This window comes from Natator depressus, chromosome 3, assembly GCF_965152275.1.
Source record: "Natator depressus isolate rNatDep1 chromosome 3, rNatDep2.hap1, whole genome shotgun sequence".
In the NCBI taxonomy this organism is placed as follows: Eukaryota; Metazoa; Chordata; order Testudines; family Cheloniidae; genus Natator; species Natator depressus.
Window position 1 is genome coordinate 171,142,614 of NC_134236.1, and position 22,934 is coordinate 171,165,547.

The 22,934-nt window shown below is 39.9% G+C and overlaps 1 protein-coding gene across 6 annotated transcripts in view; it reads left to right on the forward strand.

The window, feature by feature from the left end:
• Nucleotides 1-22,934, forward strand: part of EML4 (EMAP like 4) — a 248,182-nt gene that overhangs the window by 180,505 nt on the left and 44,743 nt on the right. For all 6 annotated transcript variants that reach the window (XM_074949340.1, XM_074949341.1, XM_074949339.1 and 3 more), the window contains 7 exons: nt 3,036-3,159; nt 8,192-8,341; nt 9,736-9,805; nt 11,282-11,392; nt 16,400-16,495; nt 21,070-21,204; nt 21,422-21,557. In XM_074949340.1, the coding sequence (XP_074805441.1) occupies nt 3,036-3,159; nt 8,192-8,341; nt 9,736-9,805; nt 11,282-11,392; nt 16,400-16,495; nt 21,070-21,204; nt 21,422-21,557 (822 nt within the window). The remainder of the gene's footprint in view (nt 1-3,035; nt 3,160-8,191; nt 8,342-9,735; nt 9,806-11,281; nt 11,393-16,399; nt 16,496-21,069; nt 21,205-21,421; nt 21,558-22,934) is intronic.

Below are 22,934 nucleotides of genomic sequence, written 5' to 3' on the forward strand. Positions count from 1 at the left end.
CAGCCAGGCCTAAAATTGGTGTCACCTCCTTTGGCACTACAATGAAAGGGAACCTGTACATTGTTTTTATGGTTGATGCTAGCAATGTACCTCTCTTTCACCCTTATATTTGTTCCAGAATAACCAGTTACTTGTATTTTTGTTGGTTCCAGTCTTGATTTTCTGTTGAGCCTCTGATTATCTTGTTCAGACAGAATATTAACCTGAGCTCCTGTGTCCAGTTTCAGTGGAATAATTGTTCCATTCTCTGTATCATAGGCAGTATCCGATCTCTCTCATCAGGCCTGATAGATCCGAGTACATCTATGAAAAACTCCTCAAGATTGTCTTTAACTGAATACACTTGACTTTTCTGCATTTGGGATCTACAGCATTTTGCAAAATGATTATTCTTCCCACATTTATGACAGCGTTTCCCAAAGGCAACACATTGTATGGGACCATGTTGTGATCCACATCTTCCACAAAACCATCTGTACCCAGTCTTCTCCCTAGCAGTGGTTTTCATAGCAAGTGGTTTCACTCTTTGATTTGACCTATTCTGGCTATATTCTTTAGTACTTAGTACATGGATAACCCCTTCTCGATGAATTCAGCTCTTTGGCTTGTGCTTCTACTGCCCTGCGTATTTGGGGAGCCTTTTCTAACATTAAATCCCCTTTAACGAGCAATCTCTCTCAACACATTGTCTTTAATGCCACAAATGATTCTGTCTCTGACCAGAGACTCTGGCCACTCAGCAAAGCCATGGGCAGGACCGGCCGGGGGCTAGCCTCCCCCAACCAACAGTTCGCCCACTGCCTATGGTCACAGATTTTACTGAATTTCCTTAATTCTGTGACACATTGCTCTATGGTGTCATCAGTTTTTTGCATGCATGTGAAAAAATTCTCTCTCTCAAATGTTTCATTCTTTTTTGGCATGCAATGCTTCTCAAATTTAGTCAGTAAAAATATAAATACAGCAAAAATTTAACTTCATGCTTTCACCTTCTTTAAACTTAGTTATAAATATCCAGTGCTTCCTACCAAAAACATGCAGAAAGATAGATGATTTCCCTTTATCATTTTTCTCCTCTGCCACTATGGCTGTTAAATACAATTGAAATCCCTGTCTGAATTATTTTCCAGTTCTCTACAACACTGCCTGACAATTGCAGACGGGAAGGAGGTTGCAACACATCCATTTTTTGGCTTCCCGAACCCCCTTCTTAAACTAGTCAAGCTACTATTGTGCTCACGAAATAAAATACATGCAAACGCTTCTGTGCCTGATGCTTCACCTGTTTCTCTGGTGCCTCCCTTTGTCTCTGCTTTCAGTTGAAAACACAGGAGTTAACTTCACAATCACTGCAGTTTCCTTCTCATTACTTCTGACACCTTGTAAAGATCCTGGGGTTAATTAAATAGCAAACCAGTGAATGAGAAAGGAATAAAACTTTAATAAAACAAACTGTACAGCTTCTGAAGTGAGCTGCTACACACAGCCATGTGGTGTTCCCAACCCCAACCTTCAAGGCACATCTCCAAATTCCTTTGTTCATAATACTGTCCCTTAAGAGGGAGCATCTCTAAATTATAATCTTCTACAAACATCTTTACAAGAATATTCTACATTGCAATCTGAGAGGCAGTGACCTTGCCTCTCATGTTTAAGAATGATTTATAAACATTGCTTGGTCACTTAGAAACTCAAGACAAGCCTTTTATTTCTTACCAAGAGATTTTTAAAAATTAATCAAATATATTAATTTCGAATTGGTAATATTAATCAATTCATTATGCCACTTCTCAGTGCCATAGTGCTAATCCATCAACACTGAATAGCTAATCCATCAACACTCTTCCCCTATTTGTCAGCAAGCTGGTTCAACTGACTGCTGCAATCTCTGAGTTATCATATTAACTATTAGGATTTTCAAATATCATACTCAGAAACATCTGGGAGTTCTGCTGTTGGTGGAAGTTAAACTCTGTGGGGGTGGGTGGGGTTTTTTGTTTATATCTAATCAAATTTGTATATTTAAGACTGAAATATTACACTACATTTTTTAGTTTATGATCATGATGTTCACCATTGACATTAGTTACTGTTAAAGGGGAAAGATACTGAAAATAGGCTATAAATTGAACCATAATAAATAAATCATTTAGGTTAGGGCCTGTTTCTCAATTGCACTAGGGCCCCTGACACTGCTCTTAACACAGCCAGAGTGGTGTACAGTGCTCATAGTGTAACTCAGAATCAGGTCCTTGATATATTTTAAACTTCATCAGAAATTGTAATTGGCACATTGTGTGGAAAGGATTCCACTGGGACCATGGCTTTATCTAGTGGTCACAGCAAGGGAACCTTGAAGCAGGATTACTGTCTGTTACTGACTCGCTGTGCCATCTTGGGCAAACCGTTTAGCGTCTCTGTACATCAGTTCCTACATATGAAAAATGGTCCTCAAAGAAGAGCTGTGAGGCTTAATTCATTGTGTGGTAAAAGCATTCTGAGATCCGTTCATGAATACATGCTATGGAAGTGCACATTATTTGTCGCTGAGATATTTTCAATAGAGTGATAGTACTGTTAGGAACAGTTTTCTGTTTGTTCCTACTGAATGTTCAGATTACTTGAGTGATTTTAATGATATCCACTTGACACACTTTTTTTAAAAAAATCTATTTTAAGATAGTGACATTTGGTAAATATTGTTTGTGATAATTCAACTTCAGATTTTGTGATAACTTTGAAATTTGGTATCATGAGGTTTGTATGTATAAAATGTTACATGCATAGTTTATCCAAAGAGTTACCACAAAGGCATTTATGGTAGTAGTAACTGTGCATACATATTGTGTAAGTATAATTTTTCAATACACAAATTTTACAGATCTTGTCCTTTATCAAACCCACATTTTGTAAGATAATAATCATAATACTGTAAATATATTCTTTGAGTCTCTCTTAGCTTAATATTGAGGAATTCATTAGAATTGAACGCAGAAAGTAAAATCATTGCAATTAATATTTTTTTGTTTCAACAGAGGGAGAGTATATTAAGATGTTCATGCGGGGTCGACCAATCACAATGTTCATTCCTTCTGATGTAGAAAATTATGATGACATTAGGACAGAACTGCCTCCTGAGAAGTTAAAACTGGAGTGGATGTATCCTTAAATATTTGCTTTTCCTCTTTTGTGATTTTTCTTTAAAAATCTAATCTCGTGTTTTTTCTTATAATTATGGAATTTGCTTAAATCAGAAAAATTAATTTTCCTTGACAAAACAGTTTTTTTTTAAGTTTACTGGCACTAAAGAGCCATAAAGATAGACTTCATAAATTTCCATGCACTGAGCAGTCACACCATATACTCCTGTATTTATTTTTCTATTGGAACTGATTACATCTTTATTTTAACTAGGAAAAAAAGGAAAACTTCTCAAAATTGTTTCATTAGAATATTATTTCCAAAAAGCAAGATTTTGATTTCAGACACATTCATGTACACTCTTTGTAATGGACCATTGTGAGACTTTTTTTCTCTTGGTTTTTAGGAGGTTTTGATGAGGTGAAAGGTGCTGAATAAACCCCCTAAATCTTCTGCTATTTATCCACAAAGCAGGTAGAGAATGAGCCACAGAGTGAAAATTTCCCCACATTTGCACCACCAATGGACTTGAACCCTCAAATGAAGGGACTCGTCTCTAGGGGCTGGTCTGCATTATGAAATGGTATTGTGTTTGTATTTGATTGTGAAGAATGAAGTTAGGTGACATGATGCTGATCACAATTTTACATTAGTGTAGACTAGGACAGTTTATTTGCAGCATCATGGGGTTAGTCTGTTGTGGGAAATGATGCTGAACGTGATTTGTCCTGATCTGCACTGACTCACCCGTAAAAGTTGTGGTCAGCATTGTGTAAGCTAATTTGATTCTTCTCCATTGTATTCACATTGGGCAGACAAACTTCTAGGGCATACTTCAGTCCAATAATTGGTTGCTCTGCTGACAATGCCCAAACTACCAATCGTGCTAGTGGCACTGATGATGTGAACGACGGTCAGGTTGTCTGCTAGGGATCAAGATGAAAGGACCCTGTGTCCTAGTACTACTGTCTATAGACATTCTGTCATTAGATGTGTTATCTTAGCAAAGTATATTAAAACTACTCATTCTTTCCTTTTGTCCTGCTGAGTAATAGATAGCGTAAAGGCTGAGAATATCAGTGCTTCGGAAAGGAGAAGCTGTGGAACCTACATCCACTGTAGCCGTGAGGTTATGAAGAGGGAGCAATCAAGTCCAGAGAGAGAGAAAGACACCATAGGGCAAGCAACCGAAGGAAGGGGCACCAGCCTGGTTGAGAGCTAATCCCAAGATGAACCACAAAGAAGCACCCCAGCGGATGAGTAGAGAAATTTGTACCAGTGCCTGTAAGAGGCAAAGCTTCCCCACTTGCAACCACCAATTCTGTGTATAACAAGAAAGAAAACCATTAGCAAGGGGAGAGAGAACAGCATTAATGTTGGGAAAACACAGCAACAATGACTCAAAAGTATGCAAACAATAAGTAAACACACACACACACACACACACACACACACACACACACACACACACACACACACACACACACACACACACACACACACACACACACACACACACACACACTGTGTGTGTGTGTTTGGGGGGCAGTGTTTTTTGCATCAGTTTCCGACCTTGCTCAGAGAAAGTCCAGTGGACAAATATCTCTTTAACCCACCACTCCCCTTTCCCTCCACTGTTTTATCTGCCAAAATTTGTAGCTTTCCACTGATAGCTTCTGCTGTAAAACACCTGTTTACACCATCAGGGTTCAATGCCCGATCTGCTAGGTCCCTAACGTTGTTCTCGGTCAGTGGTTCCCAAACTTTAACAACCTGTGAACCCCTTTCACTAAAATGTCAAGCCTCGTGAACCCCCTCCTAAAAATGAATATTTCCAGGGATTTTCTCCTTTACCTGAGTATCAATTATAAAAGCAGTGATCTTGGAAATATAAAATTTGTTTTTATGGCATGCTTATTACACACTATTTATTATTTATCATTACAGTATTTTATTACATTATGAAAACAGCAACACTCTTCCAAGATCTCACTTTCGTAGCTTGTATCACTTTGAATAATCCTGTTATAAGACAAGGATTCTATGTTTCATCAAGGAGTATCAGATGTGAAACAGTATGAAAGTATTTAAGAAGCCAACTCAGAGTTCCTCCTACACAAGCATTCAGGTCTTGAGCAGTCCAGGCAAACAACGCAGGTTACAACAAAGCTTAAACTTGTTCTTCATAATAATTTTAAAAACAATACTAGCTGCCTATTTAATTTTAAAAACAGCAAAAAATATCCACCTCCCTTTCTATTTCTTATAAGGAGTCTTGATGTTTAAATCTCCTTACTGTGATAGATACGCTTGCTTTGATCTGCTTGGAAGTCCCAAGGGAGAGCTCTGTCCGCCATTAGGGAATTTTTTCCCGAGAACCCCCTGTAACATTTTGCGAATCCCCAGGGATTCACGAACCCCAGTTTGGGAACCACTGGTCTAGGTTGAACATTCAAAGGTGTCAATCCAAATAAACCTTTATCATTATGCTCCTTTACTACACTTGGCAACAAAGACCTACTCTTCCCCAAGAAACTGCATTTAGAACAGAACTCTTCATACTGTGGTAAAGAGATAATGTTACGATTGGTCTGTCACCATCAATTCTGGAAGTTCGCTGCTAGTCACTTCCCTATTGTTAGGATTTTCACTAATGCCATCAACAGACAAAATTTCCCTTATCTGTTAATTTCCTTTCCCCACCTCTAGCTGTCTGGTTGGACAAAATACTATTGCTGGCAATGTTTGATATACTGTGGCAAAGTAAATTTAATGGGTAAAGACATTTGTCTTTTAGTTTTCATAATTTAGCAACCTCATCTAAACAGTATGTAAACAGTATGCCTGTCCACTAGGAAGAGAGCTCAGGCTGCCAGTTGAAGACATCACCTCTCTCCTCCTAAGGTACAGCCACAGTTGTTATCCAGCCTAGCAGCCCTCTGGTTTTATTTTTTAAGGAGGGGCTGGTGGTAGGGCATTCTCTGAGCAGGATCTTTGACTCTGAATTTCACTTCCTGCCTGCCTAGTTGAGCAGAGCCCATTTTTGGAGGCTTTCAGGGCAACACTGCAAGAGTCTCTTAAGGTACATCTACACTGCAATTATAGGCACCGATTTCGTGGGTGCTCCGGGGCTGGAGCACCCATGCGGGTGTTCTGCACCCACCAGCAGCTCCCCGCCCTGCCTCCCAGCTCACCTCCGCCTCCTCCCCTGAGTGCACTGCATCCCGCTTCTCGCTCCTCCCTCCCAGCGCTTGCCACCGCGAAACAGCTGTTTCACATGGCAAGCGCTGGGAGGGAGGGGGGGAAGGGGGAACGCAGTGCGCTCAAGGAATAGGTGGGGCTGGCACGGAGATTTGGGGAGGGGTCCAATGGGGCAGGGAGGGAGCAAAGTTGGGGCGGGGACTTTGGGGAAGGGTTGGAATAGGGGCAGGGAATGGACGGGGAAGGGGTGGAGTCAGGGCAGGGCCAGGGCAGCGGGGGCGCGAGCACTCACCGGCGCCAGGGAAAGTTGGTGCCTATAACTGCAATAAAAAAAATAGCAGTACCAAGTTTCAGAGACTGAGTCAATTCACTCAGGCGCAAGTGGCTTTGGCTGTGGGGCTAAAAATTGCAGTGTAGATATACAGGCTCAGGCTGGAGCCCAGTCTCTGAGGCTACATCTACACTGCGGCCGGGATTGACGCTCTGAGATCGATCCATCAGTGGTCAATTTAGCAGGTCTAGTGAAGACCCACCAAATCGACAGCAGATCGCTCCCTAGTCGACCCCTGTACTCTACCCCTGACGAGAAGATAAGGTAAGTAGACAGGAGAGTTTCTGCCGTTGACCCCTTGCGGCGTAGACCCCATGGTAACTCAACCTAAGGTACATCGATTCCAGCAGCGTTACTCATGTAGCTGGAGTTGCGTAGCATAGGTAGACCTACCATGGTAGTGTAGATGTAGCCTGAGACTCACCCCTGGGTTTCCCAAGCCCGAACAGCTACACTGCAATTTTTAGCCTCACAGTCCAAGCCCTGACAGCCCAAGTCAGCTCACCTGGGCTAGCTATGGCTGTGCCATGGGTCTTTTATTGCAGTGTATTCTCCATACTTTCCTGTGGGATACCAGGTGCTGAGGTGGGAAGTTGTCATTGACAGCAGGGTGATAGTGGGGAAGGTATTTTAGTAAATCTGTTTTTAAGGTTTTATAGATGTTATTTTATATTCTGGTAAAGTTAGTGTTTGTAATTGTATGTAATGAGCCTAAGGATTGAAACGGGAGCAGATAGGTACATTAAATAAACATAACCTCCTTACACAGGACACCAAGCAGCTATATGGTAACTAGGTTTAAGTACTGCTGAACTAGGTTGGATTTGAAATTGGTAAAGGCTCTGTATCCCTTGATCAGCACAGGTCCCTCCCCCCTCCACCATATCTCCCACACCCCTCAACTTAATATGGATTGGGTAAATGTACCTATCTAGCCCTATCTTGTTCTTTGGTCTTATTTTTTAACGACCTTTTTATATTTAAATTTCCATTTCCCAAATGGTGGAGCTGCTTTGCAGTATCTTGCCTTTTTCTGAGGCGCATTTGGAATTTTCACACACTTGTTTTAAGAGGCCCAGTGGAACTGATACACTTGTACTCTGGAATGCAAAAGTACAAAGTCTGCTGTCTGACGCAATTCTGTTGCTGTGAAACACGTTAAGGCGGTACAGTGAGTGCTCTTATTACCTAATGAAATTTCACATTTACACTTTATAAACTGACACAGTTTCATGCTTCATACTTCTGCATATTTTTATGTATGCTTTCTTTTTCTGTTAATGGGAACAACTTACAACATATTGGTTTCCTGAACTCTTCTGCATGTGCAATATTTTTTTGTTAAAGCTACATATTGATGCAAATGTAATGCTCCTTGATGAGGATAATGTCTGATTCAGAGGGTCACAAGGGAAATTAAAAAGGAAAAGGTATTAACATTTGAGAACTCCACAGGGAAGCCTTTTTAAACTGATCCTCATACGCTATTTTATTTAAAACCTTGACTTTTTAAAAAAGATATGGGTATCGTGGAAGAGATTGTCGAGCCAACGTATACCTCCTTCCTACCGGGGAAATAGTATATTTCATAGCATCAATAGTGGTATTATTTAACTATGAAGAGAGAACTCAGCGACACTACTTGGGTCATACAGACTGTGTTAAATGGTTGGTATATAACAACTGGTTATAAATGCCTGCTTGTGTGACTATACCATAATTTATTGTGGTGCAACTTCATATTCATTTAATATCCTCAAACTGAAGGGGCATTTGTCACTTTATTATTATTTTGTCATCTTTGTCATTTTTATTATTTTCCATCACAGCAGTGCTTGGAGGCCCTGATTAGAGCTCCACTGTATTAAGCACCGTACAAACACATGACAACAAGACAGTCCCTGCCTCAGAGAGTTTAGTCTTGGATTTAAACAGAAAGTGATGGGAATACACAGATGTGGGGGAGCATTGTACTAGAGGCAGGAATATCAGCATAAACTAGTCAGAATAGTGGTCAAAGTGGTCATCAGCCCAGCCAAAGCCAGGTGGGAGTGATTTGCAGACATTATGGCAAAGGTAGGTTTTAAGGAGGATTTACAAAAGTATGAAGTTGGGTAGTGGCTTTGCAAACTTTGAATGGGGGTTATTCCTAAGGATTAATGGATAGCTTGGGAGTCAGCATAAAGATGCTCATGTGGAAAGCAGACAGTCAAGGCCAGTATCCTTAGCAGAAGAAAGGCAATGGTTGACTTTAATTAGATGTTCTATTGGAGAAGTAATGTAGGTTTATCTGGTGGAAGGCCATAAAGGTGAGAAGGATATTCAATGTGTTGGTGAAGTGGTCTTTCTGTCTGTACAGACAACAAAATATGTTGTCTAGACCCTTATTGTTTTGTGACTTATTTACTGTAATCACTTCCTATGGCCTTGATGCCTCCAATCTTGCCCCCTTTACATTCAGTCACGATGTTGTGCTGGACTGATTTTCCTGATCCATCATTCTGACCACATCAACCCTCTGTTTGCCTCCCTCATCTTACAGATGTTACAGAGAAAGTGGATGAGAACTAAGTCAAAGATGACACCCAGATTATTGGCCTCAGATACAGGCAGTGTGCTTTCAAATTACAGTATCTGGGGTGTTTTACACCTGCTAGAAAGCAGTATAACATGCACATGAACAAACCGTGGCTTATACCAATTTATCCTTCTACACTAAGGATTTTCACCAGTGTGGCTATCTTTAGATAACACATACCTGAAGTAGTATGACTCAAAAATTGTCAAGACTGTCTCATTGAAAGTCTGTGGGACTTATGATCCTAAGTTAAGTCATTTTTGAAAATAAAACGTAGGCTCCTAAGTCACTTAAGCGCTTTAGAAAATTTTACCCAAAATCTTTTCTTTGCTCCTGTGTGCATATTTTGTGTGAAACGTCTGTTCACACAGATAAAAGGACTACAAAATTACATCTCACTTTGAAGAGCTGTAATGGCAAAAGCAGGGCATTAGAATGTGGAATATCCCTAACAAATATCTTCCATGTTGACATTATTTCTTAGCCTTGCAGTTCATCCAGACAAAATTAGGATTGCCACAGGACAGCTAGCTGGAGTGGATAAAGATGGAAGGGTGAGTAATAGAGCTGCTGAGGAATAGTATCTTGTTTGAAAATCAGGATAAAACATACATACTTCATTCTTTTCATCCCTCGATCCTCTATTTATGATTTGTGTGTGTGTTACATTTAGATAAATATTTATTTTTCCTGTTTTTTAAGGTGATTGTGAATTTCTCTAGCATAAGAAAATGAATACAAATCAAGTACACAACTGCACATTATAAAGAGCAGAAGTTTATAAAGCCTTTTTTCGTGTGGTATGCATCACATATTTCTGCTTCTCTTTCCCACACAAATGTGGAATTTGCAATCAGTGCGAGAGGGCCATAGGATTTCCACACTTATTCTAGTCAGTCTTCTCCCCAAGGGAAAGAGATTCTGACTCAAACTAGAGGCCCCCATGTACTCTTATGGCCTCAAGGAAAAGGAAACCTGACTTCATGAGTTATGCAAGCCTTGAGGGTTTGGCAAGCTGCACAGTAAGTTCACCCAGCTGAGCGAGAGTACCATAAACAGTCCTGCGTACGGCTGTTAAACTGGTCTGTTGGAATTTAAATGATCAGCTCATCTTTACTGAGTTAATATAGCTAGTATGACATACAGTAGAATTTTATAATGAACATGGTCCAAGTAATAGATGCACTGTAAATAAGACCAATACTTAGACTTTGCAATTCATCCCATTTTGCTGCAAAGAATAATTGTGATTTTATTGTTGGTATTGTTTACAGTTAAGATTTCCATTGCACGGCTGTTGAAGTAATCCTTTTAGAATTGTTTTCTGTCAACATCATGATTTATTATCTTTTTGTGGTGAATACTGACTTTATTCTTAAGCCATACTAAGCCATCATGGGCTGTGGCCTTGTCAAATATGTGAAATCAAGCAGGTTTGGGCCTGGATATCACTTGGATGGAACATCACCATGGAAAAAGCTGCAGCAGGAAGCAGGGTGTAGGTGATTCAGTCCTGTCTAACCTGAGTCAATTCTGAAGCATTAACCTGATTCGATGCTAGGATGCACTGCATGTGCCATCTTTGGTATGAGATAAAACCCAGGTCGTGTGTGTGTGTGTGTGTGTGTGTGTGTGTGTGTGTGTGTGTGTGTGATAAAACCCAGGTCGTGTGAGAGAGAGAGAGAGAGATCAGGATATTGGCCAAATTTCAGCTTGGGTATTTTACATTTTGCCCTGCATTTTAAATTGGACAACGCTGCTCTGTTTCCATCCCAGAGGTGATAGGTAAAGCAGTCGCTGTACAGAAGTCTGTAAATCTTGCCTAGAATCCTTTGAGATTAAAGGTGCTATATAAATGTAAGGTGTTCATGTATAATTATTTATCTTCACTTCAGTCAATATTTACTTTACAGGTCAATAATTCGTGGTGTTGACATCAACAGAAGTCAGTATCTGCTTAATGTAAGATTAAATCTGCATGTGACATTTTAGCCTTCAGTAACAGTTTTTATCAAATTGCTTTTACTTAGCCTTTGCAGCCCCATGTTAGAGTATGGGACTCAGTGAGCCTGATGACACTGCAGGTTATTGGCCTCGGCACTTTCGAGCGTGGAGTGGGGTGTCTGGATTTTTCAAAAGCAGTAAGAAAAAAATTGCATTTTTTTAATAATTTACCATACTGTATGTAAGTCAGACAGAAACACCTGTAGGTGTTTTATGTACTGTGGTTTTCTAGCTGAACTATCTTGGGACTGAAGCATGTTTGGAAAGTTAAATACATTGCATTAAATCAACTTAGAGCAATGAAAATAGTTCTAGGAAAACCCCCAGAAAGTTACACATGTAAAATAGTGGCAGCAGAATAGTACAACCAATAAACAGTTTACAAGAAATACGTAGAATAGAAATTGAGAAGGCCGTACTGCATTTCTGTTTCAACACATGTTGAAAGATTTGTTTCTGTTAGGAAGTTCATGAAGATGAATCTTGGCAAGTTCTGATGCAAAGTATTTATTTTCTCTCTGCGTCGTACTAGAGTTTCATCCTAGGACAGGAAACAACAAACCCCTTGCTTGCACTTCCCGTCTGCTTAAGAAATAATGTCTTATCAGCTCCTCTTAATGGCAAGCATAAAGGTTTTAAAAATTTAGACCAAATAAGAGCAATCTTGTTATCTAGGCCATCAAAAGCTTGTGACTAGAAAAATTGTTAGTAACTTTATCAAGCTGTTTCATTTTGTTAATTTTGACTATTATATAAAACAAATATAGATTTTGCTAAAATCATTTGTCCAGCCTGCCCTGCATTTTTTAATGGAAAAAGTCTTATCAAATCTGCTGAATATGGAGAAAATATTAAACTCTGGAATATGTTTCATTTCAAAATCATAATTCTGCTTCCCATAAGATTTGCCAGATATGCATACATTAATCGTTAGTTTCCTTTAAGTACACCCACCCTGAAAAATTTGTCCAAAGCAGTGATTCTCACACGGATATTGACCCCACTGGTTGAGAATCAAATACAGTATAATTCTGTGCCCTGTAGATGGGGAAACGAAGGGGAATAGAAGATGTTGCTGTCCTGCTCAATCCGGTATCCCCTCTCCCGATCCCTTCCCACTTCAACACCATCTCTATTCATGGAAGAGGAAGCCAGCTGCCATCACCTGAGAATAGAGTACAGTTGGGTTGGGAGGAGAAGGGAGAAGTGCTATCCAATAGCAGCTCCTCCTTTCTCACACTGCAGCCCATTGATCACCGAGCACCCGCATGAGGCCTCATATTGCTGCAAGCAGCCCATGGCAACCAGCCCCCACCCATCAGCAGTCCCTGCCCTGCTCTACCTCCTCTCCACCAGGCTTCTGACCCAGTGCCCCATTTGTTTCCATCAGGTTTTCCCCATCCTCAGCAATTGAAATCAGCTGTGGTTTCTTTGCAATTGCACAATTCTTTGTGACTGTAAAAGACTGTGGAATGTGGATAATTCATGGCAAGAAGCCATGCCTAGGTTTTGTATCTTAGCTGGGAAAACTCTGATAAATACTGAACTAAAAGAATCAACAACTCCCTGTTCCAAGTAACCTTTCATTCTCATCCCATACCTCTTCTTCAGGCAAAGGCCTGTGCAAAAATATAGACCTTTTGGTGTACCTTGCCAGGTCAGTGAGGATTCTAAAGTCCTGTGTCAGGGTGGTTTCTCAGCTGTAGCCAGATCTAAACAAAGTTTGAAAGGGTTTCCAGTAATCGGAAATCCAGAAAATGGAAGAATTTCTTTGTCATAATCTTCCTCAAAGAGGACATAGCAATAATTTGCCAGATCATCAATATTATGAGGCAGTTTCTTGAATAGAAGAAATAACAATTGATTGCTTGAGAGATGTTAGCACTTTGCCCTTGCTTAGGGAGGTATTGCTTGTGTCTATCAAGAGTAGAGTAGATGTCCCACCAGCAGGAATGTATTTCTCAAATTGCAGCCCAAAGCTTCCCAATAGCTCAGCAGAACCTTACGGAGTGAGTCTGGCTGAATCAAAGAAACGAATCAGAGACGACTTTGTTTACTTCATAAGAAACAATTCTATATCAGGGTGAGACAAACACAATCTGATCTATGAAGTGGATAGAACATTCCTCACAGTGAGAAGCACTCATGTGGGTGTGTGTAGGGGTGGATCAAATTAATCAGATGGTCTACTAACCAGAATGAAGCTTTTGATCGGGACTTCCTAGATGATGATATGTTGGAGACGAGTGTTTCTTTGCTTCCATCATGGCCATGGCATAAGACTTCAAAATTCTTTGTCATGATAAAATCCCAAAATGTCGTTTTTGTCATCTGCGTTGTAGCTCTCCCAGCATGTTTAATCTGTTACAGATCATCTGAATACCTAAGTGAGCTGCTCAGAAGATTAGGAGGGGAGGTGTGTGTATGAAACACCGCAGGAGTAGATGATGATAAAACATAATCAGAAAATCACGACATGCTATTAACAGTTGCCCATCTGTTGCATAATATTCTCCTCCAGAGATTTCAGAAACCTGATTGGGTCCATTAATCTCAGGGTGGCACAATAAAATAGATTCCCTACCCGAAAGGTGGTGCTTAACCTCAAAGTAAATGAAGTTCATGCTCTTACTCTAGCCAAGTATAATCTGCACTCCTCCAGCCTCAAGTCACCAGTACTATATCTAAAATAAAATCCAGAGTGCAACCAGCTTTGTGTAAATCTGTGAACCACCTGTGACTTTTCTGTGGTTGTCAGAGGCCAGGATATCTTGAGTCAACCAAGAAGAGTCATTGTTTTCGTGGGCATAATTCACCCAGGATCATTAGCCTCAGTGACTCTAAGACTAAGTTGATTCCATGGTCAAATTTGGGAACTCAGCCAGGAAATCCTAGATACAGAGGGTGGGCTGTAAACAACTACTTAATCCCATGTTTATCTTGTTCTGTGACACTTACACTAGTTGACCATGCTGAAACATACCCAATTTTGAGGAGATGATCTGCGTTTAAGATTACAAGCAGTAAGCACAGCCACTCCACCACCCCAGCCAGCCTGTGCCTCAGATTGAATTTAGTATCTCTTAGGCAATATCTGGGCTAATTACCATTCTTCAGTATCACAGCAAGTTTTCAGTAATATATGCAAAGTTAGGATGTCATTCATTCCTTGTCATTAAACTGCAGAAGCTGTTGTGGAAGGTCCCTGCCAACCAGTGCTCTGCATTCTGAGATTATTCCCCATTTGAAACCAGGGGCTGATATCCAATTCCAAACAGCTAGTCTAGTCCTCAGTGGTTTATTCTTTCATATCTACCATTGTCCATCATTACGGCAATTGAGGGAACTAGGGCTCCAAATTACTTCTTCCCTTCAGGCCTTTCATATTATCATCCAGTTAGATCATCCATCATAATATGGTTTTTAAATGAGCACACCTGCCATAAGTGTGTATGAATAAGAACCTCCTGGTAGGGTGCCAAAACCATATGTAGGACAGTAAAGATGCCATCTCCCTTTATCCCCAATTAAAAGAAAAAATCTCCCACAATTAAGAAATTAAATAAATAAAACAGACTAAATTGGTGCTTAGTTATGCTGCTAAAATTATTATTGTTAATTATGTTTGAGCTGTGCCCTCAAGAAGTGACAAAAAAAACTTTGCTGTTAAAAAGAATAAATGTTCACCTTCCCCAGCATATTATAGAAACAAAATAGTACAGTTTAAGGCAACACCATTATTTCCTCCAGCTCGTTAGAGCACACAATTATAGCCCACAGAGCTGTATAAATGCAATTTCAATGTCATACATTCAACGCCTCTAAAAGGCCTCTCTTTATGCCTCTAAAAGTTTTCCGTCTTATTTTCTAAGAAGTAGAGAAAATGCCATCAAAAAAATCTTAGAAGAACAGTAAGGGCCAGCATCCATTTTTGTAAGTGCCATTTTGCAGCTACATCTTAGACCAATTAGGGCTACATTTTCAGGTTAGCCATAATAATCTAACAACACATAATTTAAAAACAAGCATTTTACATCCCAAACATAGCTGTCATATGGTGCCTTATAGGGACAATAAGCAGGAAATACCCTAGGGCCATAGTTTTCTACAGATCCCACTAATCCCAATAAGAGCAGCTCATGTAACCAAAGCAAGAATAAGGCCTCTTAGTTTAATTTTGTACACTTAGCATTCTGTTTCAAATTCACTTTTAAAGGGAAATTGTACTGTCTTTTAAGGTTAAAATTTCAGCCACCTGAAAATTGTCATAATCTGTTAGTGAATGTAGGTAGGAATCTAGGAACCACATTTAAAAGAAAAAGAAGGTCCCAAATCTGTTCACCAATGGGTACTTAAATGCCTGCTTTTTATATGGTACTACAATAACCCCCCCCCCATGTTCATTTGTAAATACTGCATATTTTTGCCCCAAGGATCCTGGGCCTGTCTTTTAAAATTTGTCCCTAACTATGTTGATCATTGATTCTTTTTATTCAGTAACTTCTTGTTGTAAAACATTTAAACAGTATGTAAAACTTAAATGCTAAGCTGCCTGCTATTGCAGAGGGAGAACAGACATTTAAATTTGATACCTAGACATGCTCTTACTTTAGTAATGTATTCTGTGCTTCAGTTTTCCTATCTGCAAAATGGAGCTTCTAACAGTTATTGCTGTGATATATATGCTAAGTGTTAATATTATTGTCACAATTAAAGAAATGAACCAAGAGAGTTACATGTCCCAAATGAAACAGACAAGGAAAATATTTTCCAAATGGGAAGGGACAAGTGTGGTAGATGACAAAACATTTTGTATTTTATGCAAACAGTAGGGTTAAAAAGGTATTAAAAGGTGGTGGTGAGGGGGACTTGACAATGCCTGCTTTCAAAGTCTACCAGAATACCATCTAAAGTGTGGTTCATTTGTTTATTGGGAGATGATGATAAGCTGAATTTAGATTTCACAGTTCCAAGTATAAAGGAAAATATCCAAATATATTAAACTTTTGCTTATTCACATAGACACAATATTTGTGCATTCTAGTGATTTTGAAATATACTACTGCTGTGTTTGGTTTTAAATCATACCTTATCCTATTTTAAAATGTGATATGACAACACTGTCTATGGCTTTCTTTTTAAAGGATTCAGGTTCTCATTTGTGTGTGATTGATGACTCTAACGAGCACATGTTGACTGTATGGGACTGGCAGAGGAAATCAAAGGTAGCAGAGATAAAGGTAAATCGGACACTTTGCTTAAGCAAATATTCTGAGATATAATTTATACAGCACATGTGCAGTTTATTCTCATGTGGCTATCTACGTATGCATCTGGTGCACTGAGAGGCACAAATCCAAAGGGCATCTTCTATCATCCGAGAAGCCCCAATGCATAGTATAACTCCACCACACACTGTTTGTTCTTGATTTTATATATGGGGATATGAATATTTCAACATTTTTTAAAATAAAATTTTAAAGGGTTTCAAGTATAAAGACAATTAAAAGCAAAGTGACTCCTTAGGGGGAGAAAAACTTTTTTCATTAATGCTTTTTCTCTTTGAAGTCCGGGGAATTTAAGGGGCCAAAGGATAAATAAAATTTGCAACTGCTTTTTGAAACTGGCACATCTAGGTGTAGCCAAAATCTACAAGTGGGAGTTCTTACTCTTGCACTGTCAGCTGCCTGCTGTCTGTCAGCAGCTTTGCCATCCTCTTTGTTTGGAAGCAAGGGTCAAAGGCATGAACATAAGGTAAGGATAAGTATTTTAGAGCTGACTCTATGACAGCCAGAACTGACTACTGAGAGGGATTTTCTGGCTTCCAGTTCTCCGATATTTTGATTTGCCATTTGTTTTCATGGAAACTAATGTTGCGTCATCAAAATACAGTTATGTTTGAAAATATTACTGTCCTGATTCTGGTTTCACCTTTGTTTTACACTGCTCTACCTCCACTGACCTCAGTGGAATTTCTTCTGTTTTATACCAGAATCAGCCCTTAAGTTTTAAAATATTTACCATATGGTACTACAGTATTTTTCTCTTTTCTAACCCTTATCCCATTCTGAAATGTGAATGAAAAGATAATCTCTAGATGGAAGTTGCTGGCTGCCTGATGAGATGTACAATATTCAGCTATTTATAGAGCTTAAGGTCAGAATACATCATTAAATCTTCTAGTCTGACCTCCTTTACATCACAGACCATAAAATTTCGCCCTTTTACCCTGTACTGGACCATAACTTGTGTTTGGCTGTAGCATATCTTCTGGAAAGACATCCAGTCTTGATATGAAAACATCAACAGATGGAGATCCATCACTTCTGTGGTTTTCAAACTGTGGATCGCGACCCAGTATTGGGTTGCGGAATGTAAGACACTGGGTCGCGGCGGCTCTGGTCAGCCCTACCAGCTGGGCCATGAAAAGTCCCATCGGCGGTGCTGTTCAGCTAAGGCAGGCTAGTCCCTGCCTGTTCTGACACCGCGCTGCTTCCCGGAAGCAGCCAGCCACAGGTCCAGCTCCTAGGTGGGTGGGGGCCACTGGGCTTCCCACGCTGCCCCCGGCCCCGAGCACCAGCTCCGCGGCCAATGGGAACTTGGGGGGGCAGTGCCTGTCAGTGACAGCTGCGCTGAGCTGCTTGCACGCCTCTGCCTAGGAGCCAGACCTGCTGCTGGCCACTTCCGGGGTGCAGCGCAGTCTGTGGTGTCAGGACAGGCAGGAAACCTGTCTCTGCACCCCCGCTGTGCAGCTGACTGGGAGCTGCCGGAGGTAAGCCCGTGCCTGAATCCCGTGCCCCAATCCCCTGCCCCAGCTCTGAGCCCCCCTCCCATACCCAGAGCTCCCTCCTTCACCCCAAACCCCTCATGCTCAGCCTGCACCCAGAGCCCTGCCCCCATCCCACACACCAACCTCCTGCCCCAGCCCTGAGCCCCCATCTCAAACCCGGAGCCGCTTCCTGCACCCCAAATCCCTCGTCCCCCAGCCCAGACCCCTGACTCCCTCCTGCACCCCAACCCTCTGCCCCAGCCCTGAGCCCCTCCCACACCCTAAACCCCTCATTCCCAGCTCTGTTGAGTCACGGGCATCAACAATTTTCTTCAACTGGATCACCAGAAAAAAAAGTTTGAAAACCACGGCTCTAGTTAGTTTTCTCCAATGATTCATCATCCTCACTGTTGGTTTTTTTTGTTTTTTGTTGTTTTTTTTTAAAGTGCCTTAGTTCCTATTTGGATATGTCTGATTTCAGCTTCCAGCCATTCTGCCCAGTATGTTCTCCTCATGAAAGTACTTATACACTTTTTCTTTTTGATAAACTAAACAGATCAAGCTCTTAAAGGCTGTCACTGTATGGCATTTTTTCCACCCTTCGAATCATTTTTGTAGCTGTTTTTCTGCACCCTCTTCAGTTTTTCCCACCTCCTTTTAAAATGTGGGCACCAGAACTGGAGGTCTGACCTCCATTCCTTGTTCCTAGATCTATAGCTTTACATTTGGCTGTATTAAAACACATTTTGTTTGATTGGGCCTAGCTTACCAAGTGTTCCAGATTACTATGTATGACTGCCCTTGTAACAGGGCAAGCTCCTCTCCTTCCCTCACCAACATTCTCTGGATGTCTGTGAGTTATTTGTTAACTTCTGCCAAGACACCATCACAACCCCCATGCAGCATTTCTACCTACCCTGTCCTTCACTCCTCAGCCCTTTCTCCAGGGAGAGAAAGAGGAAACAATTTTGCCAGCTGGAGAATTTGTTTCCCCTGCGCTCTGCTAGCCCTCTCTCTCTCTTTCCTTTTGCATTTCCTTCCTGTGCTTTTTAACTACCCTCCCAGCTAATGCTAGGGATAGTCCTTAACACCCTCAGTCCACAGTCTGATTACGTTTACTCCATTCCTTAGTCAAGTCTTCTCTGGGGGGCAGCTAATTAGTCTGTAAGTGACGAGAGTGTTGTCACATCTGTTAGCTCTCAGGACTCTTTCACAGCCCAGTCCTTTGTGTCATCTGCAAATTTTATCACAGTGATTTTATATTTACTTCCAGACCATTGATGAAAATGTTGAAAAGTGTCAGGCCTACTGCTGATCTTTGCAGAATACCATTAGAAACACCCCCATTCAAAGATGGTTCCCCACTGACAGCTATTATTTTCAGATATATCAATTAGCCGTTTCTGAATCCATTAAACATATGCTTTATTGATACTGTTTGGTGCTAACTTTTAATCATATTTAGGCTAAACATTATTTTGTCAGGATTGATGTTAGAAAAAGTGGCCTGTAGTTTCCTAGGTCATCCTTCTCGCCCTTTTTGAATATTGACACAACATTAGTAGCCTTCCTGTCGTCTGGAATTTTCCTGGTATTCCAAGATTTATTAAAAATTAACATCAGCAGTTTCAAGTGTTAATTTAAAAAGACCTCTTTATATTTTATAAATGCTTTTGGTTTCTAAATTCTGTAGTACTTCAGTCCTGAAATCTGGTATCTTGAGGTGGGGTTTTTTTTGTTTTTTTTCTTGGATGGTCATAATTATTTCTTGGAATGCAGGCAAGTTGTGCCCCAGAGTTTCAACTTGGGGTCTGATCCTGCAAGTTGCTGAACCACGTTCAACAGCCATTGGCTTTAATGGGAGTTAAGGTGTTCTGCATCACTCAGGAGGTGCTCTGCACCTTTCAGGGTTGGGCCCTAAAATGTAATAGTTATAGGGTTTAAAGTTTGTGTGTGCATGTGTATACATGATTATGTATATACGTGTGTGGTTTCACATATACAGTGAAATATCATTTAAGTTACCACAGGTGTCCAACAAAAATCACTATAATCTTCTAATGACCTTGAATAAGAATTTATTAAATACATATGGGGCTAGTTGGGATACTCTCATGGGTCCTTATTCAGCAAAGTATTTAAGCGCATGCTTAAGTCCCATTGAAGCCAATGCTTAAATGCACATACTTTAAGGTACGCAAAGATTTGATTAAGTGCTTTGTTGAATCTGCACCGGAGATTGCCTTCTAAAGGTATTGTCTTGTACAGGTTTCACTGAACTTGTATTAATTACTGGATAGCAAATGATTATCTAAAAAAATTGTAAAAAAAAATGAATCTGTTGTAAAATATCTTATTGGTAAAATGAAAGATTATTTTAAAATTAATAAAATAATAAAATTTGCTTAGCTATTACTATTCAGTAAAGGTACAACCAACTTATGAAAAGTCCCAATCTATTTATAGTAGGAGACTATAGGGGGCTATATTTATTATCTGTGAGTTATGTAGTTTTTTCAGAGCAGGGGGGAAGAACCAAAGAGAACTTTTATAGGATTTCAGAAAATGAGTGAACTTAAGACAAGTGTATTATGATTGGCTGAGTTACCTCTATCATAAATCCATTATCCAAAACAACGAGATGCTCATATGTGTCTTGAAATCAGACAGCAGCAAGTTTTTGTTTATTTCATCCAAAAAACATCTCTTGTGTTTTTTCTTGTTTTCTTTTGCAAAAGGCATGCTTAGCGGGGGAAAGAATGCTATGCCAAAAGATCATTTCAGATTAATAAAACCTCTCTTTCTGGCTAAAAATCTTATGAAATCTTTCAGAAATGTAAAAGTCAACAGCAAACTAATATATATTCTTATCCACACAGATCTGTGTGTATGTTTTTGTATATATACATTTATACTCACAATACCCTATATACTCTTTTATCTGTGTAAAACTCTGTGTGTGTGTGTGTGTGTTTAAAATAGAAAATTAATATCCATCTGAATAAATATTACATTAAGCTCATGGTTTCTTTATTGTTTCTATAGACTACAAATGAAGTTGTGCTTGCTGTAGAATTCCATCCAACTGACGCAAACACAATCATAACTTGTGGCAAATCTCACATCTTTTTTTGGACCTGGAGTGGCAATTCACTAGCAAGAAAGCAAGGGATTTTTGGGGTAAGAAATTTTTTTGCCCTAGGCCAGATTCATAAATGAATATAATTGGAGTCAGTGGAGTTAGCCGCTTATGCCAGGTATGAATTTGGACCACCGTCCTTATTATACATGTTGGATGAAGAAATAAATTATGAAAACGAGAAACTATTTTTTACACATGTGGGTGTACATGTGTCTGCACAATTATACTTTAATTTCTCTTGCTGTTCCATTTCAGAAATATGAAAAACCCAAATTTGTGCAGTGTTTGGCATTTTTGGGGAATGGAGATGTGCTCACTGGAGACTCAGGTGGGATAATGCTTATATGGAGCAAAACTACTGTAGAATCCACGCCAGGAAAAGGACCTAAAGGTACAGTACACTCACAGTTAATTTTACAGTATGGTGGTCTGCAGAAGTCATATGTACAAAAGATTGTACGATATCAAAAGAAAGATTGACAAATATCAAAATAAACCCGTCCATATTATGTACAGTGCTTTCTCTTGAGTTTTGCAACTATCATTATCATGGTTGGGCTTGATGTTTAAATTCCATGCCCTATGGTATGCAGGAGGTCAGACTAGAAGGATCATAACAGTCCCTTTTGGTCGATTAATCTGATTTCTTTTTTATAAAATTGTATTGCAAAAACAAACCATGTGAAAACGTGTTAATTGGTTTCTCTTTTGTGTCAGTATGCATATGACAATGCCGTTTCACTCCCAGCTGCTGCTAGAATCATTTGTTAAAGGCAGGGAGAAGCATTCTGTTTTATCTGGGATTGCAGCCATAGAAATGTCTATAACCCTCACTAGAGTGGCAGAGCTACAGAGGGGGAGGTGATCGCTTGACCAGAGGGTTGAACCCTTAGCAAGTGATAAGAACGATTGTCATAACATTGCACCAAGTGGAATTGGACCAAGAAATTCAGTGATATAAATGCTCCAGTCTGCAAGGGTGCCCAGCCTTTTTGACCCAAATGGCTAAATGGGCTGCATGCCAGGACCCCAAGAGACTTGTAAGTTGTAACTTGTAAAGGCAACTTGTAAGTTGCCTTTATAAATTTGCATAATGGTTTGTATTAAAAGTATCCATATATGACGACACCATTTGCTTGTGTTTGTATCTTCCTTGATAGTAGCCCAATCTTAGACCATGCTGAGCTTCCACAACTCCCCATGAACATGCCCATTGACTTTACACCTTGCTGGAGCTGTTCAGCACCTTGCAGGATTGGGCCCAAAATGAATAGAAATTATTTTGTTTGAATTTCCCAGCAATAAAAATAGTGTAGTTAATCAGACTCGTCCTCACCCTATAGTTTCAGGGAGGCTCCGTGGACTACATTTGGCTCTTGAGGCATGCTTTGTGAAACCTTTAAAGTCTCAAATGAATATCCATCATACAGAAAGCTTATATTAAGAGGACCTGTATGTAAAGAAAAAAGTGTAATACAGAACTGTAGGATTTACCCAAATAATAATAGTTTCTAACTAAGCAGATGCTCAAATCCTGACACAAAAATATACTTTAAATACCATTTGATTTGGCATTTGGATTGAACTTGTTTTTTAGGGTGAGCTTTTTGTTCAATTAAAATGAAATTGCTACTAGACATATGGAGAACTGGCACTGTTGAGCCCTCAGGTAGCTTTTAAATTCAAGGATAATTATTTTACTTGGCAGCTATTTCAAACACTCTGACTTAAACTGGTATGCCAGGAAAATAGGCATGTAAGAAGCAAA